This window comes from Mya arenaria, chromosome 8 (assembly GCF_026914265.1).
Source record: "Mya arenaria isolate MELC-2E11 chromosome 8, ASM2691426v1".
Classification (NCBI taxonomy): Eukaryota; Metazoa; Mollusca; class Bivalvia; order Myida; family Myidae; genus Mya; species Mya arenaria.
In genome coordinates, this window is record NC_069129.1 from 40,641,742 (window position 1) to 40,655,879 (window position 14,138).

Here is a 14,138-nt window from a genome sequence, read left to right on the forward strand (position 1 = left end):
ATACTGTTGCAGCCATTTTTTTGTGTTGTTAATATCAAGTTAAATTTAGGAAAGCATTGACGAGACCTAGACTTTCGTCATACAGGTAAGAAATCGAGGCCGGTAGATGGCACAAACCTACTCCTATATCTGTATATGAAAGGAAAAGTCAAATTTGCCATAAAATAGTAGATGAATTTCATTTCTTGTTTGAATGTACTTTATTTAGTTATTTAAGAAGGCAATACATGCATAAATACTATTTAGATAGACTAAATATAACTAAATTTGTTGAATATTTACAAATTCAAATAAGACTATTCAAAGGAAATTAGCAATGTTTATCTACCAGACTTTTGAATTGAGAGTCCCTGTTATATTTAAAATGATAATACTCATTTAAATGATATTTGTAACCACTGTCACCTCACTATGGTTATATTTTATTCTATGAGTACTGTCTATGTTCAATTTGTGTTTCGAAAGTACATTGTTAGTTTAATTAAGTGTACGTGTATTAATATATATATTGTGGCCTACGAACGATTGCTAGAAGTGCATTTAATTCTATATATTATGAATTTCATTGATGTACATAATTATTTATGTGCATGGGCCTAATGCCTGGCCTTTATGCATTTGAATAAACTATGAAACTTTATTATCACAACTCAAGGCTTGCGATTCCACTTACGATGTCAGGTTGGTGATATATTCTTCTATGGCGTCAAAGCTATCAATCCCCCCCAGATAAGTATATTTTAAATATTTGGCCATGCTGGACATCCTTATCGTGCTTATGGTTAAAGATAAAAAAATACCCGTAATGAACTACTCTTCTATTGTCATCACAAATTTTCCTCCCTTGTTGAATTGTTGAAGACCGTCGTCTGTAGCACAATAGAAACATTGTCATATGGTATTATTGGAAATGTGAAAACTTTGTAAACCTTGTTTTCGCATATCACACTAAGCTCGGATTGGGATGAACCTTTCTTACACGAAAGGTCATGCAAGATACAAATTATCATTTTACGAGGGAAGGTCATTTTCATGTTAGTCAATTTCTTTGTCAGTGCTTCTTATTATTTCCTGATTTCTTCTGGATAAAGATAGTGTGACCATTTTCGAAGCAGGTGATTTAACTGGAGTGTGGGCAGTTCTATGATTAACCTTAGGACTGGCGATTTTGTTATTGAATGTAATCATTTATTGGCTCTTTCACTTTGGAACGTACATGGGACAGGTTTGGCTGAAGTGTATTTTGCCTTCCATTTAATTGTATTTATTACTTCATCCATTTCATTTAACTTTGTAAACATTTGGTGAAACTACAGAGGGACAATGAGTATTTGGAAGTCTCCCTTTGATGGCCTTCAGGCAACATAAATTGAACATTTTCAAATCGATTAAATTGATGTAAATTCATACCATGAATTAGAGTTTTGGGTTGTATACATTCTCGTCACAAATGAGAGAGCAATAAAAAGTATCAAATAGAATGAAATAAGCATGTTATGGTACGTTTGTTAAGCATACCAATTAAACATATTCGGCTTCGTTTAGATGAGAAGAAGTTCAAGTTAACGGCAGCACATATAACATTCACGTTTACAACAGCAATATATATGCAAAAAGCTACAGAAACATGCTCAGTAGCAAAAAGTTTAAACATAAAACCGGTTTAGTGGCAATGGGCAACGCCAAAGACATAGAACACAAATTCACAAACAAGAAACATAGAACAGCACACAACTCTACAAACAGCACAGTGCACACACACACACATATATATATATTTATATATATATATATATATATATATATATATAGATATATATATATATATATATATATATATATATATATATATATATATATATATATATATATATATATAATTTGTATGTTTATCAAGAATTGTTAGGTACCGCCTTGGAACGGTCAGTTTAATATCTAAAATATTTTACACGTGTAGAAGCAAAAATATCATAGTTTGTTATAGTATAAGAAATATTTTTCCTATCTTTTCTCTAAAAAAAGTTATTTAGGAATTACTGTCACTTTCTTCCTTGTTAACATCGGTTTTGAACCGTGGTGACATGTGTGAGAACCCCGTTGAAGTCACGTGATTTCTCACCCTGTCAATGTTGTTTAGAGGTATACAATTGGAGTATCGTTTTATATTACAAATAAGTATGTATTATACCATAATGTGCTAGATAGCTTTTACTTCTGACTATTTAAGAAATTTATATAGGGTCGAAAGAAGAAGACAAAGTTGATTTAGAAGAGTAATTAAGAAATAGAAATGTTTGAATGTTATGGAGTGGTGAGGATACAGAGAGACTGGATAACGTGATAACAAGCTTTGTACAGTTCTAAATATCTCACAATTTGAATTATGATATGTGCTAATTTTTCTCGTAACCGGACGTGTGTTTCCGGTCATGTGACTAGTGCTGGAAAAACTGCTCCCATGTAAAATGAGTCACGCCCAACAACGCACCACTTCCTATTTCTTTTATTGCATGGCTCATGTCTTATGTTTTATTATATTATGCCATTTCAATAAAGCGTACTCAAATATATAAGTGTGTAAGACTTTTAATCAAAATTGATTATTATTATTCGTAAAAACACGATTTTAAGAGGAAATATTTGACGTCATCACTGATTTAAAATTACTGGGTTTTGTGACGTCAGTAAACAACGTCGCACGCGATTTTTGGTGAAGTGCGTTTTCTACGTCAATTTTTCCACAGATAATTTTAGATATGCAAGAAAAAATATAAATCATGTTTTTTCCGGTCCGGCAAGCCTCTTTACCGGCTTACGCGCGTGCCCTCGGGTCGGATTTTTCTATCGGACCGGAAAGACATGATATATACGTATAGCCATACCTTGAAAATGCCGGAGAAAGGAACATATTCAATTATGATGGAGTTGCATTTTCTCACAAATCATTCTGCTATATTTTTGGACAATAAAAGTTGTTTTAGACCAAGTAATTTGCTCGAGAAAGATGTCCTCAACTGTTTCACATAATATATAAATGGCCGTATTGATATTATTATTATTATTATATATTGTAATCAGCTAAGAAAATACTTGATACTTTTCGAAAAGGCCTCACCTGTGAAACAGCGGTGTTCATGTCATCGTTGAAACTAAACACCTCACACTGCTTAGAGACACCGTTCACCGTAACGGAACAGCTCTTTTCGTCTGTCCCATTGGCCAAGTAAGTGGCATTTTCGCTCATCCCTTCAATACATCGCCATTTTGGAGTCGCCCCGCCAAATACCATAAAGAGCTGGGTTAAGCAGACGATAAATTTGGACAAATGTGTGATCAACGTCACTAATATCTGGTAGCGTCCACATCCCCCGCTTTCGTTTAATAACTAAAAACAATCCATTTATATAGCCGACATGCGTTTGATTAAATCCTTTTCGCGACTTATTAAAATATTGTTATATTCTTATTTTATTTTTTGTGACAACTCACACTTACAAATACCATCCGAAAGAAAGTTGAGGCAAAGACAGGTTGAAACAAAAAGTAGGCCTTGTGCATATTATCTTTTCATTGTGTTTAATTTATTATCAGTGACGGTGGCCTTGGTAAATATGTAGAAACAGGACATATTTTTCGGTGCCTATCTGTCTACAATAATGGAAAGGTACAAAAAGGACACTGCACATGTCGCTTTCTGTTACAGTTTCAAGACCTTCACTAACATTCCCACAATACCAAGCTAGTTAAGAGCGTCATGGGGTATTTAAATTGCCAATGATTATTAGTATGTGTCATGTTAACAAATATTGAGACGACAATTTGTGTCCTAATTTTAGTTCTCCCTGGTGTGCGGCCGCGAGTGGATATCTTCAACTATAACATCCATCCAAATGGCGGGCATTTTCGTCGGCAACATCGCTTGTGGCCAAGTAGCAGATCTAATAGGCCGTAAAAAACAATCTTCAGAACCCAGATTTTATGAAAGAGTGATCTTCGTTTTACCCCACATCACCTAAAATAAAGAATGACCTAGATTTTGTGAGAGTGACCAACATTTAATCACACTTCACCTAAAATCAAGTAGTACCTAGATTTTGTGAGAGTGACCTACATTTTACCCCACATCACCCAAATCAAGTAGGACCTAGATTTTGTGATAGTGACCTACATTTTACCACACCACATCCAAAATCAAGTAGGTTCAAGTTTGTCAGCAAGTAGAGAAACTTGTCGAGACAGAGTCTGGTCGGCACCCATTGAACCTCTTCAATGACAAGGAACTTTCAACTTTAGAAAGCAACTGTGGGGCGGTAACATATGGAACATAATCTTATGTTCAAAGAGCTTTATAAATAAATGTAAAGTTTAGAGAACAACAGGAAAAGGTAAACACATTTATGATTAAATAATCATACTTATCTTATTTAATTGAATAATGGCTTATATTCATCATAAAATTCTAGTGTTTGGTCAACTTTTGAAGTTTTCAAAACCTGTCAGCTCCTTGTATATATCCAAAGTAATGCACCAGTATAAAACTTTTGACACTAAAGACTAAAGACAGTTTGCAAATTTTAATGTTTAATCGGTTAATAATTATTATTGGATGCATATTGGCCAATCAATACACATTTTGGCTAACTTTGACTTAACCAAATAGTGAAACCCGTATACAATTAGGCTGCTGATCACTACATGTGTGTTATTTCTTTCTCAGTCGTTAATTCGACTCCTTGTGCCTTTTCTCTAGTTGACGGTAGGAGCTCATCTGTTATTGGTACAATCTTGTCGGCCAGGTGCATTCGGCTGGTTTCCGGTATGGGGATAATGAGGAACATGGCGATTACGGCCACTGTGCCGGAGATCCAGTATAGGCTGCCTTCGAACATTGTTTCCTTAGGAAGTAGAATGAAATATGTGTAGGCCAGTGTATTCCAGACATAATCATCGTTGTTATGTTTTTATACATGTGGAAAGGTTGGACATTCCTGTTATAATTGAGTATTGCAAGTTTGATATACGAAAAGGGCCAACATGACAACATATGAGACTGCTTGTAATTGTAAAGACTTGGTATTAGAACTTCAAACTTACCAGGTATACCAACTGAGGTCCGATTATTGCTCCTATTCTCGCCATTGTATTCTGTGTGCCATATCCAAGATTTCTGAGGAAAGGAAAGACGTATACACGTATATAGTACACTAAGATGTAACAGTTCTTTACAAATGAAAAAGAAACAACTTCCTATTTTGTTACTTATGTAGCAACTATAGAATACAATTATCATAAATTTAAAATAAATTGGTTAAAACAGCGCCATGACACAATAATACTACAACAATACAATGAAAACTACAGGGACAAACCGGGAAGCTAAAACACTAAAAAAACCTGCTTAAAGATACAAGGCCATGGGGCCGAATTCACGTACATTTTTATAGACTCAAACTCGTCCGGAGTCTCAGAACAAGAGTCAGCTTGCCTAGTATGATTGTACGATTAAACAACGTTTAACGTCAACATCTTTAAGTGCATCCAAATATGTAAGTAATCAGTAAATAGTTTTTTTAATGTATACCTAACAACAGTTGGGTACAACTCCATGGTGAAAGTCTGGATAGGTGACCACACCGCATATACCAACGTCAACGCGATGATGGCGAATACATTTGTCGTCCAATCCTTCCCGTTGCCATCTGATATTTAGTAATTTATTCCAATGCAATAGAAAAAATAAAACATCATTGAGTAATAAAATTGGACATGCAATACCAATGTAGTATTACATTGCATTCAATGATATCATTCCCGTGTGCTAGTACTTTATTTTATTGTAATAGAAAAAACACACACAATTATTGCCGGTAAATACTTTGTAAAAATAAGACTGATGTGATTGCGTTATAATTCAATTAGTACATAGTTTCTTATATCCAATTTATATTATTTCTGTTTCTTGCGTGACTTACCAGGAAACCGCCCGGCCGTGGCCACCACGAACGCCGCAACCGCACCCAGACCGTAAAACAACCATGTTGTTTTCTTCCGTCCTAGTCTATTTTAATTTGAGTTTTTTAGCTAGCTTATAAAATATTTTGAACGAGGCATGCATGAGTAATTTGGTTAATGAGTTGAACACATATGTATAATTCAATGCATTCTCATGTCGTGTTCTTTAGTACGTATAATACACCGATTCAAATAAGTTTTATATACCAGAAATACAACAGGAAAATGCATTTTTCCACGTTTAGGTCCTTCCAAAGAGGCAAACCAAATTAATATTCTAATAAGAAGATATACTGCAATGGACGACCCTGCATGGCTTATTGCAATAAAAAGCTACTTTTATTTTTTTTTACTTATAAAAGAAGTCACACTGAAATAACTTAAGCATTTATCGAACCTGTTTTGCAGCCAGATGCAGATAAACTGGACAGGACTGGAGGCGAGGCCAAGCACAAACATGTTCACGAAAAGATTCCCGGAGAGTTTGGGGACACCGAATTGAATCCCGTACCCGGTCAAACCCAACGAAATCCTGTCATATAGGATATGACTTTGTACAAATGTTTGACCCATGGTGTCAACAATATTGCTAACAACCATAAACATAAGCAGTAATGTGAACAATATCCCATAGGTGGGCAGGCCTATCAAGCTCCTGGGATATGGGATAATAACGGGATTGACTCCCCACTGCATATTGGTTTAAAACTGCACTCTCACAGACTGACCATTATGACAACTTGTTTATGTCTTGGAATGCTCGATTTTTTCGTGAATGTGACTCGAAACCAGTGATATAAGACTGCTGACAAAAATCAGATCGCAGTTTTTTATATTAACATTCGAAAAATTATGTTTTATGCCGATATACTCATTTTTCTTAGTTAGTAATGCTTTTAGCCATAACTATCAATTTTCGAACGTTAACATTTAAAACTGCAATCTGATATTTTGTCACCAGATTTATTTTACTGGTTTCCCTATATTTACGCAAAGATTGGTTCATTCCAAGATAAAAAATATTTTATTTGTCAAAATGGTCAATCTGTGAGAGTGCAGCTATAATGTGAATAAAATAAATCGCTGTTATATCTTGACCGAACCGATACGTGTTTTTAAAAATGTCAAAGAATAATTAGTTCAACAAATCCAAATTGAATTTAAATTACATGTAATCATATAATTAATGCACAAGCACTTACCAAACAAATATGAGCAGGCACGTGTATAGACGAATAGTCCTATCTCTGAACAAGTCAAGGAAATGGTAGGTTCTGTCCTTCTTATCCATTAACTGTCCTCCGCCTATCAATTCTATGCTCTTCGGTGGCCCCTTACCATTGAACTCGGCGATCCTTGAAACAATCTTCTTTGCCTTATCAGTTTTATCATGACCAATGTACCAACGAAAGCTCTCTGGAACAAACCTGTACAAACAATGGATTCAAAGCGTCGAAAATGAAATATCTAGGTTAGCAGAATATAATAACTGTGTAGGCAAAAACATTATATTTCTAGATTCCAATACAATAATACAATAAAAACTACAGGGACAAGATAAACTTACCAAAAGGAAACTATAGATGATATATATTTTCTTTAATTGATCGTACTATGTTGGGACACACTCCTTTGTATTGCAAATGCATTGGGGTGTAACTTAAAAAACTGTGATTTAATATATGTGAACCTTTTCAGGCAAGATTATTTTTGTGACAGTTACTTTTTCCCAGTATATTTACACGAGTTCTGGAGCGGAAAACATTTAATAGGTATATAATAGCCTTTACTAACCAGTACGTAAATAGAAACGGGCATCCGACAGCAGCAGTGACTATGTGGATCCAGAAAAGGTCTTTGAGAGCCCAGCACACGAGCCCAAACACTGATGACTCGATCGCCCATGAGGGAATTGCGACAACCCACGTCCGCCATTTTGCCTTTTTATGATTAAAAAACTGTTACACATAAAACAAAGAAGGCAAATATAGACCATTTCTTCACTAATATAGCGTTGAATGTCGAAACCAATGGCTTGAAGACCATGTTACCGTTCGTACAGAGATATGATACATACATAATATTTCTACAGGCATACTTAATATAACAATTGTTGCAATAATATGTAATATGCTATGACCTAAACAAGCACAATAATGCTTATGGCATCGAACATAAAAAGAATACAACATGATGTATTGCTCTTCCACATCAAATATTTACTGAAAGAACGGACACTATTATCGCGTACCAGCGTGAACTCGGCGACAAGGTTGTACTGGACAGTGAGCTGAAATCCCATGGCAACCCCCAACAGGAACCGGAAGACGGCGAACATGACCCACGACACTGAGAACGCTGTGCCAATATTTAGAACCACAAGGGTCAGGATGGCGCCAAAAAATGGTTTCTTACGGCCTATCAGATCAGCTACTTGGCCACAAGCGATGTTGCCGACGAAAATGCCCGCCATTTGGATGGATGTTATGGTTGAAGATATCCACTCGCGGCCGCACACCAGAGAGAACTTAAAATAGGACACAGATTGTCTTGTCAATATAAAACATACTAATAATCATTTGCAATTTTAATATCCCATGTTGTGTGACGTTCTTATCTAGCTTGGTATTGTGGCGATGTTAGTGACGTTCTCGAAACTGTAACAGAAATCGACACGACAATGTAAATCTATACAGACCAACAAGCTGTTTATGACACAAAGGGAACAGCTAAACGGTAAACTGAAGCAGCATGATATTTTTAAGGCAATTTTATTTCAGTTCAATAATAGTAATTAACAGGCCACAATTTCACCAATATACTAAATTACTCAGTTACTCAGCTTGGTCAACTCATTTAACCACTTTAAACACTAGCATGTTTGAAATGTTAAAGCATTTACAATGTATAATAAGAACATGTTTTGAAATGGATGGAAACGAAAGCAACAGATTGAGAATAATTCTCGGTATATGTTGTTTAACAGAGTTATACAACTAGAGTATTGTTTAATTTTAAAAAGAAGAATATATTATACAATTATGTATGTGCTATATAGCTTTTACTTCTCACTATTAATTTAAAAGAATGTTATATAGGGCCGAAAGAAGAAGACATATTTGATTTAGAAGAGTTATTAAGAAATAGAGAACGTTGAATGTTATAGGAGTGGTGAGGATACAGACAGACTGGGTACAGTGATAACAAGTTTTGTACAGTTCTAAATATCTCACAATTTGATTTTATGATATGAACTATTTCTTTCTTGCATACCGGAAGTGTGTTTCCCGTCATGTGACCAGTGCTGGAAAATCCCGTCCTACTCCCCCCATGTAAGATGAGTCACGCGCAACAACGCACCACTTCTTATTTCTTTTATTGTATGGTTTATGAAAAAGTATATTATGCCATTTGAATGAAACGCAATTATATATATATAAGTATGTTAGACTTTTAATCAAAATTGAAAATAAATAATCGTAATAACACGATGTTGGAGGAAATATTTGACGTCAATACTGATTTAAAATTACTGCGCTTTGTGACATCAGTTGCACGCGATTTATGGTGAAATGTACAAAAGTGCGTGTTCTCCGTCAATTTTCCACAAATTGATAAGTTTAGATATGCAAGAAAAAAAATCAATCATGGTTTTTCCGGTCCGGATCGAACAAAAACGTGTCTCGGGCACGCTGCATGGCCGGTAACTCGGCAAGCCACGTTACCGGTTTACGCGTGTGCCCTCGGGTCGGAGTTTTCAATCCGTACCGGAGATATTTGCTATATACTTATAGTCATACCTAGAAAATGCCGGAACATATTCAATTATGTTTGAGTTGCATTTTCTCACGAATCATTCTGCTATATTTGTTTTTGACAATACTTTAAATAAAAGTTGTTTTTATAGCAAAACATTTGCTCGAAAAAGTTGTCTTCAACTGTTTCACATAATATATAAGTGGCCGTATTGAGATAGTACACACACATAAAATTGTATAATCTAATCAACTAAGAAAACTTGAGACTTTTCGAGAAGCTGGCGTCTGACTAGCAGAAGGCCTCACCTGTGAAACAGCGGTGTTCATGTCATCGTTGAAACTAAACACCTCACACTGCTTAGAGACACCGTTCACCGTTACGTAACAGCTTTCTTCGTCTGTCCCATTGGTCAATAAGGTGGCATTTTCGCTCATCCCTTCAATACATCGCCATTTTGGAGTCGCCCCGCCAAATACCATAAAGAGCTGGGTAAAGCAGACGATAAATTTGGAGAAATGTATGATCAACGTCAGTAATATCTGGTAGCGTCCACATCCCCCGCTTTCGTTTAATAATTCTTCGATATCTACCGGCGTTTCGGGTCCAGGCATGGTGGTAGTTTCACAAGAAATTATAACGAGATTTTATTTTCCCGTTCCAATTAGAAAATTATTCAAACAATCCATTTAACTAGCCGACATGCTTTTGTTTAAATCCTTTTCGCAATTTATTAAAATATTGATCTTATTTTTTGTGTGTGACAACTTACACTTACAAATACCATTCTAAAGAAAGTGGAGGCAAAGACTGGCTGAAAAAAGTAGGGCTTGTGCATATTATCTTTTCATTATGTTTAATTTGTAATTAGTTACGATGACCTAGGTAGGTGACCTGTCGAAACAGGACATGTGTTTTGGTCTAGAAAAAGAGTGGGGTACAAAAAGGACATTGAACTGTACACACATAAGGTTAAACGGTCAAACATTCTTCTACCTTAATCTAGAATAAACTTAGAATGTATGATATCTATGTAGAAAATTATCGTGTTTTTATAATCGGATGATATAAGAGCGTAGGCTCTACTTGTCACCGATGAAAAACTAGTGTTATGTTTAATTAATCATATTGTGTGAGCATTCCATTGTAAAGCAGTAACTGTCATTAGTCTGGAGTTCCTTCCCCTAACACTATCGTTATCGGGACGTACTGTATGAAATATCAGTAAGCAGGGAACCAGACTATAACTGTCATGTACTTATCATGAATGTCGGTACAGCACCGCACAGAAAACCAGAATGCCACTCCCGAACAGTGATTTTATGCACAAACACATACTTATCTTAAAGAAGCGTATTTTTTCTAAAAAGTTGTATGCTTTTAGTTAGCTTCTAACTAGTTTGCGTCTTGAAAAACGACCGAAACAAATGCTTTCGTTATGATTTAAAAAAAACTTACACACTTTGAACGACTCACTCGGTGGAAAAATACTTCATTTTAGCAAACACTTATCCTCCATTTCTACTTGAAAGACAATGGCTAATATCTAGAACTGTGTCATAACCAACCAAGAATGTAACTGTCCCCAGTAGCTTATGTTGCCTTTTGTATGGTACGGCATGGGGAAAATCTCTCGCTTGTCTTCCTTTCTTTGTTTCTACATGATTAAAAACACTTTTATGATTATTACAACAATAGCAGTGTTTATAATTGCGAACTAGACTCAGTGAAATTTCTAGAACTGCTCTATGCAGAACAGTACAGTATTATTTGCTAGGAATAAACTTATTGGTTACTTTCGTTAACTATTGTTATACCTGAGCATTGTATTAAATATAGATAAAAAGAAAAATGAAAGTATTGGTATTTGGTGATAGTGGTCGACCGGGGCGATCTAGACACATTATAATTAAAACCAATAAAGTTTTTGATACTAACAAATACCTAGTTGTTCGGCTTTTGAAAAAACAAACAAATAACAACAGACGTTATGCTCTGTCATATCAATATCTGACATCTGGCTCAAGACCACAGTTATCTGCCCCCCGTTGACCAAGATCCGGATGTGAATACAGAAACAAAGAGTGCTTGTGTTCAAGTATCAATATTTTATTAAAATTGAATGAAAAAGAAGCAAAAAATGTTCTTTTTGCAGAGAACTTGACTGAATTTGACACTCTATTGCAGAAATTGATAGTTTTCAATGTAAATATTGGAAAAATCATAGCTTGTGGAAGTCTGAAAATTAGTTGTTTGTAGCCGATTGACTCCCTGGCGGAAGGGTTATGAATTTGAACTCAATTTTGACAGTCGGGTCAATGGTCAACATGGTGTTTTCTTGTGATTATATTTTGTGTCTTGAATTGTTCTAGAGATGCCATGTCCTTGTTTTTCAATTGGGGTGTGTATAAAGTCAAAAGCCAGGTTAGTGTCTATATGAAACATATAGTAAAAATAACTGTGGTCTCACGCCATCTGGTCGATGATAACACACAGCAGAGGACAAAACGGACTTATGAACAACCTTTTGCAATACCCACGATTGGGGGAGGGGGTCTCTTAAAAATACTTAAATCTGGATCAGTGCCAACCATCTATCACAAAGTCGTGCTAGCTTATCACAAGTCATTTAAGCGCGAGTAGGTATTGGTGGTAAAATGTTTACAGCTTTAAAGACCATTTAAAATACGGTTTCCTCTTCTGTCAGGGTTAATTCCTTTAAAACTAAATGGTTTGATGTAGATTTATAATGGCCTAAGACAAGGTTGTATTATATCGCCTCTATTGTTTAATCTATTCATTAATGATTTGTCAATTGATCTCAAATCGTTTGGTGTTGGTGTGCCTGTTAATGACGACAGAGTCTGTATTATTATGTATGCTAATGACATTGTTCTTTTGCCGAGTCCGCAGATGATATGCAGTTACTTCTGTCTGCCTTGGATGACTGGTGTTCTAAAACAATATGCATGTTAATTCTACTAAAAGCAACATAGTCCATTTTAGACCCAAATCAGTATCACGTACAACTTTAATTTTGTGTCTGGTTCTAGTTAGTTAACAACGGTAGATGGATATACTTACCTTAGTGTGGTTTTTTCACGAACTCTTAGATCTATATGTTACTGTCAAGTCTGTTGCTTAGAGTACAAGTCGAGCCCTAGGTTTATTGATAGCTAAATATAAAATTGTTCGAGGATTCCCGTACGATGTATTAACAAAACTGTATGAGGCAATTGTTTGGCCTGTTGTGAATTATAGTGCTCCTCTTTGGGATTACCGATCATATACTTGTATTGAAGCTGTAACACAGGGGCTCAGAGAGTTTTCCTTGATGTTTGTAAATAATACGCCTAACGATGGGTTGGCTGGTGAAACCCCGATAGTTTGTTAGTGGAAAAGTATATCACTGTACTGGTCAAAGTTAGCATATATGGAAGATTACAGGTTTAACAAACGCGCTGCACTTTTGCCATACAGCAATGCAACTCAACTGTGCAAGAACTGGGTTTTTTGTGTAAAGTCCTTTTTGTTGGCAAATGACTTAAATAAGTACTTACTTTCAGATGGTCACATTTGTGATAGATTTGTGCAAGTTGTTGAACGTTCATTCTTTGTCTGTTTTAAAAGAAACTATTAATTATTACTTTTAACTATTCAATATGAAATTTATAATGATAAAATTAGCAAATCTGTTAGCTTTTAGAATACATATACATGGATGTTGTGTATATATGTAAGATATTGCAGTAAAATGTCACTTACCATCTCTTATAATTCCGAATGGAATGACATTGCACTGTTTTTAAATGTTATTTTACATTGTATGTGTTTTATGGTATGGCAACGATGAGATGTAAATAAAGATACAAACTATGCTAATAAATTAGACCCTAAAATAACAAATTGTTAATTGGTGTAAGAGTAAATATAAATTTAGTCAATACACAAACAATCAACTTTCTTTAAGTTGCTTGAGCTTGCTGTTTTGTCCGATTGATTCATTTTTTGATTCAACGATTGATCGATTATCTGAGGGCCTGTATAATAAAAAGAACCACTTTTTAAGCGCATCTTTTTTAGTATCTTCCCTCTGAGAAAAACACTTTTAATTGCCTTTTTTCAAAACCTTACGTTCGTGTCCAAACACTCGCTTTTAGGGTGTATATAAAAGTCTCGTTTGTGATAAACCCCACACTTAAGAAAAAGTCAACACAGACACCCTCAATTCTCGATGGTTTAAGCGTGTTTTTTTTAAATATGCACTTTCATTTATGAAAGAGTGACCTACATTTTGCTCCACGTTATCAACAATCGAGTAGGACCCAGATTTTGTGAAAGAGTGACCTATATTTTACCCCATGTTATCA

General features: G+C 35.2%; 1 protein-coding gene across 2 annotated transcripts; it reads right to left on the bottom strand.

The window, feature by feature from the left end:
• Positions 1 to 4,585: 4,585 nt before the first annotated feature.
• LOC128242149 (organic cation/carnitine transporter 2-like) lies at positions 4,586 to 11,365 on the bottom strand. 2 transcript variants are annotated; one of them, XM_052959216.1, is made up of 10 exons: positions 11,227 to 11,365; positions 10,077 to 10,256; positions 8,264 to 8,539; positions 7,807 to 7,952; positions 7,215 to 7,439; positions 6,410 to 6,544; positions 5,973 to 6,058; positions 5,582 to 5,699; positions 5,095 to 5,167; positions 4,586 to 4,895 (listed from the first exon to the last, which is right to left on the bottom strand). In XM_052959216.1, the coding sequence occupies exons 2-10, from the start codon at positions 10,248 to 10,250 to the stop codon at positions 4,692 to 4,694; spliced, it is 1,437 nt and encodes a 478-aa protein (XP_052815176.1). In that variant the 5' UTR covers positions 10,251 to 10,256; positions 11,227 to 11,365; the 3' UTR covers positions 4,586 to 4,691. The 2 variants fall into 2 exon arrangements, with proteins under 2 accessions (XP_052815176.1, XP_052815175.1); XM_052959215.1 differs by lacking the exon at positions 11,227 to 11,365 and having other exon boundaries at positions 10,077 to 10,576.
• Between the last annotated feature and the right edge of the window lie 2,773 nt (positions 11,366 to 14,138).